The following is a 13,735-nucleotide window of genomic DNA, read 5'->3' on the forward strand; positions in this document are numbered from 1 at the left end:
TGCTTCCCGGTCCAGAGCCGGCTGCTGCTCTTGCGTCCTCGCGGCAGAGGGGCGAGGGAGCGCTCTGGGGCCTGCTGCAGGGGAGTAATCCCGACCACGAGAGCCCCTCCTTGTGATCCCATTACTCCCCAAAGGGCCGCCACCTAATGCCGCCCCACTGGGGGTTAGGATTTCAATATATGAATTGGGGGGGGGGGCACAAATGTTCAGTTCATAGCACGGGCCCAGCCCCAATCCCATGGCAACACTGGAGAGACAGCCTGTTCCTCCCCCACCGTCCTCTCAGAAGGGCCTGTTTCAGCGCCTCGCACGCACGTGCTGGAGCTCAGCTCAGCAAGCATTCAGCCACATGTTTGTAGGAGCCAGGCCCCGTGGGAAGTGCTCTGGGACATAAAGATGCTAAGACCAAGCTCCTGCCTGTGAGAGGACTGTGAAGTCTAGCATGGAGAGCAGCCCACTGTAGTATAAGGCGGAGGGAAGTGGCGGCTGTAAGCAGGAATGCTTGACCTATTTCTGTTGAAGGAGTTGCCACAAACGGCCTTTTGTTAATGTGGATCCTCAGATAAGCGCCATCCTGGGGGGCCTGGAGGGCCACATCCTCAGAAGGAAGAAGAGGATCTACGAGTCTCTCACCAGCTCCGTCCAGAACGACCTGAAGCCCTGTTATGAAGGTGGGGCTCTGGGGGGGCAGTTCCCCTTCCCCTCTCTGTCTGTGATGTCAGGATCCTTCTCCGCTGCTCCCCCCCTAAAGTCCCCTAAGTCCCCCTAACACTCTTGATCTGCACATCAAGACCAAACAATTGCAAGGGTGTGGGGAGAGGTAATTTATGAGCCATTTTTGTCTGTTTCCAGTTCTTTCTGCCCTTCCTTTATTAGACTCCTTGCTTCTTTCCACACTGCACTGTGGCTGTTTGAGCTATGGAATCCACTATCCAAGTCTCACTCTTACTTTTTTTAAGTATTTGTAAATTCGACAGCTTCTTCCCATTTTGGTGGCCCCCTTATTTTCTCTGGAAGGCAAGGGGTTGGAATTTTGTAAGCTTCTGCTTAATTCACTCATCAGACTTTCTGAATGATAGCTATCTAAATATTGAGAGTGTTAATTTTTGGATCACGTTATTAAACTATTTCCACTGTGTGGAAAATGCTACTATGTATATGAATATATATAAGTGTGTGTGTATGGGTGTGTGTGTGTAGTTAGCTTGTCTGTCTTTCTCATGCTAACGATTTCTGCGCAAGTGCTTGCTGTGGTGTAACTGTGACTATCATTTTTGCCAGAGGCAGCTCAGATCACTGGCAGAAAAGCATGTGAGAAGATGAAAGACGTCATCAGAAGAGGGGTGGACCGGCAGGTGGCCGAGGGCATGTTTGAAAGGGCTCAAGAAAGGATGCAGCACCAATTTCAGCAGCTGAAGGTGTTCATTCCACATCCCCAGTCGGAATTCCGGTCCCAAAGAGGCTCCTGGGGGGGGGGGGGGGAAGAGGAAACCGGCACAGGAGGTGGAAGAAGTGGTAGTTGTTAGGGCCCAAGTAGAGCCAGACGTCTTCCGCAAAGTGGGCCCAGCCAATGCCCAGGGCGCCGGAGAGGAGGCCAGCTGGCACTGGGCATTCCTCCTTCATGGCCACCGATGCTGGAGTCCGTGTCCCCTCTGGGGCCGTGACTTCAGAAATGCAGCCCCTCCAGCCTTGTCCCTCATTCTTCCCCTTTAATAAGTCATCCGTAGGACTGTCATATCTAGATGGGATCCTAAGCTTTTCATACACATTAGCTCATTTCATCCCCAGCAAGTCTGTGAGGTAGGTACAGTTGGCCCTCCATATCCAGGGGTTTCACATCCACAGAGACAACCAACATGGATTGAAATTATTTGAAAAAAAAATCCCAGGAAGTGAAACTTGAATTCGCCATACACGAACCCTACACTAAATCCACACGAATGAACTGATGTGTAGGTGTGCCCAGCGGCAGTCAATATGCAAACACCACGCCATTTTATATACGGGACTGGAGCATCCTCAGATTTTGGTACCTGCGTGTGTTTGGGGGGGGGGGGGGGACCTGGAAGCAATCTCCCATGGTACTGAGAGATGACTGTACTATTACTGTTTTTAACTTACGGATATGAAAACTGAGGCAGAGCGGTGTAACACACGCCACATAGCTAGAAAGTTGCAGAACTAGGATTTGGGACCAGCGAACCAGGCTCCAGCATCTCCAGCACTATTAGCATAATCTCAAGACAGAGTTTTTTAAATGAGGGAAATGTCTTATCTACATAAACCATCAATAAATAAATGCCAATAAACTTACAGGTCAGCCACTTACAGTACCTAGCATAGATCTAGGTTTGCTTCTGTCCGTCTTGGAAGACGGTTCCTAACAGTTTCCTTGAACCTAAGCACTTCTGTCCAGTCCACTTGGACCATTTGTCTCAGCTCTGGGTCTCTCAGTCGGCCACCCCCCTCCCCGAGTCACATACATTTTTTGTTTTAGTCCAAGCCACTGTTGGCCCCTAGCCATGTGAGTTTCCAAGCTCTCCCGCCTCAGTCCAGGCTTAGCCGACCCTCTCCTAACCTCCTGAGGAACCTGGCTGGTTGCTCCTTGGTCCACCTCCGAACCACCTCCAACCTGCTTCTGCTTCTCTCACCCCCACTGCAGTTTTGGAAAAAAACATGTACCCACAATACAAAGCATGTAATTTCTCTTGGAATAGGCTAAGGGGTTTCTGGTTTAGTAGTAATTAACTTTCTGTCATTTAACATATTATCACAGTCTACAAACGTATGCAGGAATTGGCCAGATTCTGCAGCATCCAGTATATAGAAATCGGCCCTTAAGGTGCCCAAGAAAACAATTCCACTAAAAAAAAAAGATCAGGACATGGACCACGTGCAAATGTATCTTAAATGACGTAAGTGCAGGAAGTTGTAACTGGGCAAGAGCACAGAGCATTCTCATTCCCTGATCTTCTGGACAAGGAAATGGCACCCAGGGGGCCTTAGTTACTAGCTTAAGGCTCAGAGCCAGAGCTGAGACTGGAGCCTAGGGTTTCAGCCTGGTATGTTGAAGAGGAAAGCATAAGACTTAGAATCAGAAGATCCAGGTTCAAAAGTAGGCTCTGTCAGGGTAGAGGTGAGAATCGGGTGCTTTTCAAAGGGAGGCAAGAGGTGGTTAGAAGAGGGAACTTGGTTTTAGGTGATGGAAGGACTGAGAGGAGCAAGAAGACATTTGTCCCGCAGTTGGGGGGAAAAATCAGGAATGTCAGGTATGATGTGCCGCACAAAGCCGGTGCTCAATAAACATGCATCCAGTGACCAAACGCATGAGAGGGTGGGACAGTGACCAGCACTTTCCCTCTTCTGTCTCTGTGGCTGCTGTGATCTCCTCCACGCTTCCATGCATCCTCATTAGCTCCCGTTTCAGTCTGTCAGCACCAGAGGGACAGTCCCTCCGATAGGCAGGAAAGGAGATGCCGAGACAGGCGGGACCTCACAGAAATGTTTTCCTGATGACTTCCGGGCCATTCTGTGGACTCTTACGTGGCCCACCTTGGGTCTGACTTTGACATCGGCAACCCCAGTCCGCACACTCTGATTGGGGGACTGGGTGGGGTCCCTTGTGTAGATTCCCTTTCCCGTGGCTATGCCATCCTAACAGAATGACCGTCCTTTGTTGTGCAGCATGGAATCACGGAGAAGGTGAAGGGCAGTATTGCCACCATGCTGACCCTCGCTTCATCCCAGGGGGATGGTCTCTACAAGGAGCTTGCAGGTAAGTACCTAAAATCTTCGCATAAAGGGTGATGATCTTGCAACCCCCCCCCCCCCCCCCCCCGTGGTGGCTCTTTACTGGGTTTAAATAAATTACGTTAGGAAGAAATTCCAGGGGAACAAACAGAGATGATGATGATAACTGTGACTGCCCCACCCTTTGCTGAGCACCCGACTGGGACCAAGCATTGTACTCGGGCTTTGTGCCCAATGTCTCATCAAATCCGCACATTAGCCCTCAGAGGTAGATGTTATTGCTCCATCTGCAGATGCAGAAACAGAGACTCAGATGAGATAATGTGCCCAAGGAACCATAGCTGGAAAGTGGCAGATTCAAACCCATAACTCTGCCCTGCTGTCTCCACAAACCAGTTCTTTTAGTTGATACCTTCTCCCGAAAAGCCTCATTTTCTGTGGTGGTGGGAAAGGGTTTCTCTCCATTCGCTGGGGCCTAGGAATGCAACACAGCAGCATGTGCCCTGCTGCAGCAAGCATCTCCTTTCCCTGGCGTAACCTGGAGAATACAAACTGTGCCCAAAGCAACTGGGTAATTTCTAGCAAAATGTAAAATCCTGTGGCCCAGCGATCCTGCTTCCAGGAGTTTACCCCATGATATCCTCATACATAAGCAGAATGGCACGTGGACGAGGCTGTTCAGGGCAACTACCTGCCAGTAGAGCACTGGGTCAGCTGACTGGGGCACACAGCTGGTGGAGGCCTGTGCAATTGTTAAAAAGAATCAAGTAGGTTTACATATAGCAGCAGTGTGAAACAATCTCCAAAATATGTTGTAAAGTGGAAAAAAGCAAAGCGAAAAAAATGCGTGTGGTATGTTGCCATTTGTGAGAGAGAAAAAGGCAAAGTGCATAAAAACCTCCGCGGGGTTCAAAGAAACCGGTCAGACCGGTTGCCTCTAAGGAAAGGAACTGGGGGACAGGGAGGGTGGGAGACTCACTCCGCAATCTGTATATGTCATGCCTTTTCAATTTTAAACCATGTGCACAGTTGCCTGCTGGAAAAACAATAGATCGGATGCCATTGCTGTAGGTCATGGGGTGTGTCAGGGTGAGAGTGGTCAGAGCTATTTCCAAAGTAAAAGCCACAACTGCTACTACTAAAAACATCTGTCCTGCTCCTGATGTTCTCTCAGGAAGGAGATACAGCACCCTCACCATGTAATTTATTGGACTCTCTCATGACCTTTTTTGAGAGAGAGAGGAAAGGAGAGAGAGAGAGAGGGAGGAGGAGAGAGAGAGAGAGAGAGAGAGAGACATTGATGTGAGAGTGAAACATTGATCAGTTGTCTCCTGTACATGCCCCGACCAGGGATTAAACCTGCAACCTAAGTATGTGCCCCGACTAGGACTCAAACCCACAACCTTTTAGTGTACAGGATGAAGCTCCAACCAACCGAGCCACCCAGCCGAACTAGAACTCCTCCTCGCCAAAGGTCTTTAACTGTCCAGGTCTCACACACTGAAATGTTTCTCAGAGTCTGATGTAAATTGCTTCTGCCATAATTTAAGACCATTTCCTTTCCTTGACAATCATCAGCAAATGTACGCTATGTAGGGAAAACTGTGCCAGATGCCAAGGAGCCCTAAAGCTCCCCGCTCGGAAGGCTACCTGGTTGGCTAGACTGGGTAGTGAGCACTCCTTCCCCAGTCATTCATTATAACCGCCGCCCAGGGGCTGGGCAGGGTTCTAGTGTTAAGGATGCAGCAGTGACCAATATAAACAAAAATCTCTGCTTACGGAGCTTACAACCCAGTGGGCAGAAGGCAGGCAACAAGCCAAACAATAAACAAGATAGGAGGCCTGCTGGAGGGTGATAGTCTACGGAGAAAAGTAAAGCAGGGGCATGCCCTCCTGAGGCTGGCCTTATGTTCTAGTCTGGCCTTCAAGTGATTAGATGAGGAGGGCAATCTGCTTTCCTCGGGTCTACTAATTTAAATGGAAATTTCATCCAAAAACTCACAGAAACATCCAGAATAATGTTTGACCACATACATGGGCTCCACAGCCTACACAAATTCACATAAAATCAACCATCACAAGGATCTGATCTGATTGCTGGTCAGGAGATGAAAACTTAAGATGCCAAAAACAGATGAATTCACTGAGAATGGGGACTGCTGGGAGGAGAGGATGGGGGAGGGGGAGTGCTGGGCAGGACATGGGGGAGTTTGTCGTGTGGTGTGCCTTGCGCCTCCTGCTGCTGAGCTCTTGTGAAGCCCTCTAAAGACCCAGTGACAGTCGAGACCTGTCCTAAGGGTAGCCCTTAAGGCCAGCCTCTCCCGAGCAAGAGGGTACCCTCCTGCTTTATTGCTATTTGACGGTGGCCCCTATGCTAAGACAAGCCTTAAGGTAAGGGCAAGAATGCCAGGTTTGGTCAGGTTATTTGTAAAACAAACCTATGGGACGATCTGATCTTTAAGCTTTAACCTAGATCTCGCATTCTGGGACAAGTGACTGAGGTCATAACGTGATTCCCAGGGGATTTGTTTTCTGGGGACATTTCTGAAAAGGATGCTCGCTAACTCCTGGTGTGTGCTTTCTGCTCCTCTGTAGATGTCAAAAGTGAGTACAAGGAGATGGAAAAGCTACACAGAAGCCTGAGGGAGGTTGCTGAGAACGCGGTGCTACGGAGGGGCATGCAAGATTTCCTCCTGAGAATGTCCCCCAGCAAAGCTGGTCCCCTCAAAATGTAAATTTAATTCTTGGGGCTTAGCACCAAGTGGATGAGAAACAACCCTGGAGCTAAATAATGAGAATTACTTCTGTTTTGTAAAATCTAATAAAAAACATCTTCCAACTGTTTGGACTTTAAATACAATATAAAAACTCAATAGATTGTTACTTGTGGCATAAGTGGATTACTGAGCAACATCATTTCATTTTTATTCCATAGCCAACAAGAGTCATCTTGAGTCCCCAATGGGGTTTGAAAGCTTTAGGGACAAGAAACTTGTTTCACCAAAGGAAAATATCTAAACATCAAAAACTTAACTATTATGGGTAAAAACCATTGCAAAATAAAGTTCTGGGGACTCAATTTTATTTACCATTTCAGTACTGATGAGACTTTTGGGTAAGGAGGTAACATTGTTCCGTGGAAACAACATGGGTTTGAGAGCCAGGCAGACGAGAGACCTGGCTTCATCATGTCTCAGGAGTGTTAATTTCCAGAGTATGTGGAAATTATAATCAGGGCTTCTCAAACATTCTGATCTCAGGACCCTGTGCTCTTAAAAATTATTACACTTATAGGGGTTATACCTATTGATATTTACTGCTTTAAAATTAAAACTGATCAAAATTGTAAATAACCACTTACTGATCCACTTAAAGTAACAATAATAAACCTATTATATGTTAATATAAATAAAATTTTTATGAAAAGAACTTTCAAGATAAAGTTAGTGAGAAGAGTGACATTATTTTACACTTCTGCCAATCTTTTTCCTCTCTGACTTAATAGAAGACAGCTGGACTCTCTTGTCTGTTTCTTTATTCAGTTTGTCACAATATGCCTTTGTGGTTGATGTATATTAAGAAAATACAGTCTCATACAGATACAGAGCTGGAAAACAGAAGAGTATTTTAATAGCCTTTTCAGATAATTTCTGGATATTCTTTGATATGACAATCTTGACAAGTGGCAGCTTCTTAAAGGTTAGTTGCAGTGTGGACTCTGAAACCCTACTGGTGAACTTTTAAAATATTCTGTTACATTAAAATATATTTCTATCTCATACTTTCAATGTACCTTTTACCGATGCATGATTTTATGTCATCACACATTGGTCATTTTGAAAATATTTTTCATTGCGTTAAGCAGATCTTCCAAAATGTTGACACATTTCATTTATAATAACAAAAAATCACATTTGTTAATATCTCTACCGATTTCATCAGGAAAGTTTTGAAGTACTGGGAATGGGTCAAGTTCATGGTAGAGAATACAAGTTTTACAAAATTCCATTTTTTCCCTAGAAGCTTATCTTATGATTGGCAATAAATATTATCAGTTGTTTTCTCTGAAGTAACAGGTCATTGTGTGTACTTTTAAGAAAATATTCACTATATAACCAAATATGGTTAACCATAGTTTGTCCATAGTTATTTCAAGTAAAAATAATGTTCTGGGGAAAAGAAATGTCAAGCTCAACTCGCAATTCAATCATACAAATGATTTTCTTGAGATACTAAAAGTGGTTTAAACATATTTCCCTTTTGTCACACAAAATAATAAAATAGCATCTACTTAAGGGTCAAAAATTAATAGAACTTATATGCTGTTTCATTAAGAACTGTCTTTTTTTTAACTGCAAGTGCACAGTGAAAAATACAATAGTTACTAGTTATAGTTTGGTGCTACTGCCTTGGTTTTTGCTAAGGTGCAAATGGTTTTACCCACCTTTGTTTTTAAATCATTAGTGCAAGTGGCAACATGGTAAAAAAAAAAAAAAAAAGACAACATTATAATATTACTATAAAAATAGTTTGACCTAGCTGACCCCCAGAAGTGTTTCAAGGACCACACTTGGAGAACTGCTGTCTTAGACAAATTATTTAAACTCCTTAAGCTTCAGGTTATTTATCTTTAAATGGTGATAAGTAATACCTACCTTGACCTACTAGGGTTGTTGGACAGTTTAAATAATGCTGACAAAGTACTGACACATAGTACTTAATAGTACTTGATAAACAGTTATTATTTGGAGGCAGAATAGAAGTAACATGATTTGATGGCTTATTTATTGGGAGACTCAGGTTCTAATTCCACCTCTGCCCCGTACTAATATGACCTTTGACAGTTCTTCAACATCTGTAAGATTTCGTTTATTCATATACCAAATGGGGGAGATGAACTGGATGATTTAAAAAGTCTTTTGATGCTTTGAAATTCTAGGATTTTAAATCCTTCTGTTTTTACTTTAATGTTTTGGGGTTTTTTGTTTGTTTTTTGCCTAAATAAGTTAAAAAAAAAGTCTTTGTCCATGTAGGTGAATCTTGGTGGTTTCCTTTCATTTTGAACTCCTAAACACATACAGTTCTATAGAAGTTTTTATAGTTTTACTTTATGCATTTCAAGTGAGGGGTGTGCAGAACTCCCACTCCCAGCCATGGCAGAGTAATAGGGACCAGATTTACCCTCTGACCTTAAGCCACTAAAAAGCCAAACAAAAGTTACGAAACAACATTTTTAAGATATGGAAAATAGTCAGTGTAGGACAATAATCCATGGGGGAAGGGAGACAAACAAGATGAGTCCGACAGTTGTCCCATTCTGCTGCCTAGAGTGTCCAGGCCACAGTACAGAAAGGGCAACCGACACAGAGCCTAGTTGTCTCCCTCAGTTAAGGAGACAGTGCAGAGTCTGGGGGAGTTCAAGGAGGTTACAATGTACAGGCTGGAATACTGTGGAGGAGAAAGCTATACAGAGAGAAAGCTTTAGAGGGATGCAGCAGGTCTCCCTTGAATCTTTAACTGAGTACTGATTAGCACATGCAACTACCAAGAAAGAACCACTGGAAAGGAACAGACAGAATAACCCCCAAATCTCACATCAACCCCGGAGCAGCCAGAGTGGAAAGACTTTATACATGAGGCATCGAGTAGAATTCTCGGAAGAGCATTGCCTTGGTATAGTGGAGTCAAAATTGTCCTAAACCAAAGCTGTTGTGCACCCACCTAACAAAGTTTAAAAACAAGCTTCAGAAGAATCAAACTGTTTCCAACTAACTTAACTGCATCCCAGAACAAAACACAAAAACACTTCAGAGAAATTAAAAATGCCAGCACCCAAAACAATGGAAAATTCACAATGTATGGCATCAAAACAAAAATTATCAGGCATGCAAAAAGCAGGGAAATATGACCCATAATTAGGAGAAAAACCAAAGAAACAGACCCAGAAATGACACAGGGTAATAGAATTAGTAGAAAAAATATAAAAATGGCTATTATAAATTTTCTCCAAATGCTCAAGAAGATAGGATAAAGCATAAACACAAAGAGGAGAGAAATGGAATAACAAAACAAAACAAAAAAACCAAATAGCACTTTTAGAGGTTAAAAGTTCAATGTTTAGGTGGGATTAACAGCAGAATAAATTCCATTTTTTAAAAAGTATTTGATTTTTTTAAAAAAAAGGAAAATATGTGAGGTGATAGGTGCATTCATTGTCAAATCATCACATTGTACACTTTAAATATCTTACAATTTAATTTGTCAATCATACTTCAATAACACTGAAAAAAAAGAAAATAAAATCTGAAGACAGAATTATAGCAACAGAATACAGCCAAAATGAAACAGAGAAGAAAAACAAACAAAAAGAGTATCAGTGTAATAAGAGACATCAAAAAGCAGCCTAAAATATGTTTTATTGGAATCACAGGATAGGAGAGATGGAGGTATGAAAAAAATATTTAAAAGTATATAGAATTTTCAAGGGGGAGAAACAAGACGGCGGCGTAGGTACCAGCTGCACCCGCCGCCTCCCGCAGCCACATCAAAATACAACTAAAACACAAAACAACCATCGCTCAGAGCCTCCTGAGACCTGGCTGCACAGAAACCCCACAACCAGGGACCTGAAGAAGCACCGAGACCGGGAGGAGGGGCGGAGACGCGGGGGATCGGGGCTGAATCAGGGAGACGCGGCCCCGAGCCCACACCCAGTGCCGAGGTTGAAACCCAGGAGGGAATCTCGGTGGTGGAGGTTTCCCGGAGGAGGGAGGGGTCCCAGCCCCACAGCAGGCCCCCAGCCCAGGGCTCCAGGGCTGGGAAGAGACGTCCCCACACCTTCGGGCTGTGAAGCCAGCGGGGCTGCGGCTGAGGGTCGCGGAGGCTGCGGGAGCCCCAGCAGCTCCTCTAAAGGCCCGGCACGGACTCACTCGGACGCTCCCTCTGAGCCCAGCGCCGGGCAGCAGCCTGAAAGGACCCGGGACACTCGGGAGGAACTAACCTGCCTGAGATCCGGGCGAGAGCTGGAGGGGCAGCTTTCTCCCGGGCAGAAGGGCTGGCGGAGGGCATGGCTCGTTTGGCGAGTCCTCACAGCCGGCAGGCAGGCGCCATATTTGAATCGATAGCACCTCTCACCTTTGGCCCCGCCCCGTGATTCCTGGAGGCCCCGCCCCTCCCCACCTGTAGGCTCATCTAAGCCATTTCCAGGGGCTTTTCTGTGCAAGTGGCCTCTGGAGCCTCTTGCTTAGGACTTTCCTAAAATCTCCCAAACAAGCAGCATCGTGCCCCATACAGTTTGATAAGTGGCCCCAGGCCTGGCACTAGTGGCAGCCTGCACTGGCTCATAGCTTGGCCTCTCCTGGACACCTCCAAGCCCAGCACAAGTAGCAGCCAACTACAGTTTGCGTGTAGCTCATGCTGGGTGGCCCTGGGCAAGGCACTGGCAGAGGCTGATTTTGCACCTCCCAGGAGGCCCCAGAGACAGTGCACCTGGTGGTCAGACTCGACCACGCTGGATTACAACCCTGCCACATCCACAAGTGACACACTCAAGGGGCGCAGTTGGTGAACACCAAAGCTCCACTGAAGTAAATCCTGCTCCACAGAGGTGTCTCCAGCACAGCAGCTCTCTGGCTGTAGTTGCAGCTGGTCCTCACAGCTGACTGGCCTGGGGGTCAGTTCCTCCCAGTGACGCCAACAACAACCAAGGCTTAACTACAACAGGACAGTGCACACAGCCCAACAGGGGAGCACCTAGAAGGCCCAGCTCAGGTGACTGGGGAGGCTGAGCCACTGGACCCTACAGGACACCTACTACACAAAGCCACTCTACAAATTCCAGGAGACATAGCAGCTCTACCTAATACATAGAAACAAACACCTGGAAGCAGCCATAATGTGGAGGCAAAGAAACATGTCACAAAGGAAAGAACAGAAGAAATCTCTAGAAAAGGAACTAAATGAAATAGATCCAAGCAAGCTAACAGATACAGAATTCAGAATTTTTTAAATAAAGATGTTTAAGCAAACTATTAGGGAAATAACTGAGAAAATTGATGACATAATAAAGTACCAATTTGAAATGAAGGCTACACGAACTGAAATGAAGAATAATTTACATGGAATCAATAGTAGAGTAGAGGATGCTGAGAATCAAATCAGCAATTTGGAACATGAAGAAACAAAAAACACCCAACCAGAAGAACAAAAAGAAAAAAGAATCTAGAAGTATGAAGATAGCATATGGAGCCTCTGGGACAACGTTAAGAGGCCCAACATTCATATTATTGGGGTGCCAGAAGGGGAAGAAAGAGACCAAGAAATTGAAAACCTATTTGAAAAAACAATTAGAGAAAACTTCCACTACCTGGGGAAAGACATAGACTTACAAGTCCAGGAAGCACAGAGGGTCCCAAACAAGGGGAACCCAAAGAGACCCACAGCAAGACACATCATAATTAAAATGCCAAAGGTTAAAGACAAAGAGAGAATCTTAAAAGCAGCAAGAGAAAAGCAATTAGTTACCTACAAGGGTACACCCATTCGACTGTCAGCTGATTCTCAACAGAAACTTTGCAGGCCAGAAGGGAGTGGCAAGAAATACTCAAAGTGATAAAAAACATGGAACTACAACCAAGATTGCTCTACCCAGCAAAGCTATCATTTAGAACTGAAGGTCAGATAAAGAGCTTCTCAGACAAGGAAAAGCTAAAGGAGTTCATCACCACCAGACCAGCACTACAGGAAAAGTTGAAGGGTCTTCTTTAACAAGAAGCTAATGAACAAAAGAATCTGATGAACTAAATAGATCCAGAGACAGTGATGCATGCAACAGACGATCATATTTCAGAGGGAAGAGGGAAGGAGGGTAGAGGGTGGGAAGAGATTAACCAGAGAAGTTATATGCATATATGAATAACCCATGGACACAGTTAATAATGGGTGAAGGCCTGGGGAGGGGGTGGCAGCAAGGTGGAGGGGGTCAATTGGGGGGGAAAAATGTGATACCTGTAATACTCTCAATAAAAATAAATTAAAAAATAAAATAAAATAAAATAATAGAAAAAAAAGTATATAGAATTTTCAAACTTGATAAAAAATACTATAAACCTAGAGATCCAAGATGCTCAATGAATTCCAAGCATAAGAAACAAAGGAAAATCACACCAAGACTCATTATGATTCAATTGCTGAAAACAAGGAATGAAGAGAAAATCTTAAGACCAGCCAAAGGGTGAAAATAGTATACACAGAGGAATAAAGAAAAGAATGATAGCGGGCTTCTCATCAGAAACAATGCAGTCCAAAAGACAGTGGGGTGATCTCTTTAAAGAAATGAAAAACAAACAGACCCCCAAACTGTTAACCTAGAATTCTATACCAGCAAAAACATTTTTCAAACATAAGGTGAAGAATCTTTTTCAGACATACAAAAACTGACCGAATTAATTACCAGAAGACTAGTACTACAAGAAATGTTAAAGAAAGTCCTTCATTCAGAAGGATAATGGTATAGGATGGAAATTTGGATCTACATAAAAAAATAAAGAGCACTGGAAATAGTAAATATGTGGGTAAATATAAAATAAATAAATTTTTCTTTAATCTCTTTAAGAATTGAAAGATTGTTTAAAACAATAACAATGCATAGTAGAGTTTATAGCATGCAGGAGTAAAATGTATGAAAATAGCACACAAGAGGGGAGAAATGGAAGTATATTATGTAAGGCCTTTATACTATACTTAAAGTGATTAATACTACTTAAAAATAGAACATGATAAGGTAAAGATGCATACTATAAACCCTAGAGCAACTGCTAGGAACACAAAAAAGAAATATATCTAATAAGCCACTAAAGGTGATAAAAATGGAATATTAAAAATACTCAAATAATCCTAGACAGGCAGGAAAAGAGGAAAAAAGAAACGAATAAGAGAAGGTAAAGTGGAAAACAGCCAAATGGTAGATCTAAACTCAATCATACAA

At 44.1% G+C, this 13,735-nt stretch overlaps 1 protein-coding gene across 1 annotated transcript in view; it reads left to right on the forward strand.

Annotated features, from left to right (window-relative positions):
• Window positions 1-6,485, forward strand: part of NUGGC (nuclear GTPase, germinal center associated) — a 36,419-nt gene extending 29,934 nt beyond the window's left edge. Inside the window, exons 15-18 of the mRNA XM_016213844.2 lie at window positions 563-671; window positions 1,282-1,418; window positions 3,685-3,775; window positions 6,346-6,485. Of these exons, the coding sequence (XP_016069330.2) occupies window positions 563-671; window positions 1,282-1,418; window positions 3,685-3,775; window positions 6,346-6,485 (477 nt within the window). The remainder of the gene's footprint in view (window positions 1-562; window positions 672-1,281; window positions 1,419-3,684; window positions 3,776-6,345) is intronic.
• Window positions 6,486-13,735: the final 7,250 nt, after the last annotated feature.

The sequence above is a fragment of the Miniopterus natalensis genome, chromosome 4 (genome assembly GCF_054644295.1).
Source record: "Miniopterus natalensis isolate mMinNat1 chromosome 4, mMinNat1.hap1, whole genome shotgun sequence".
In the NCBI taxonomy this organism is placed as follows: domain Eukaryota; kingdom Metazoa; phylum Chordata; class Mammalia; order Chiroptera; family Miniopteridae; genus Miniopterus; species Miniopterus natalensis.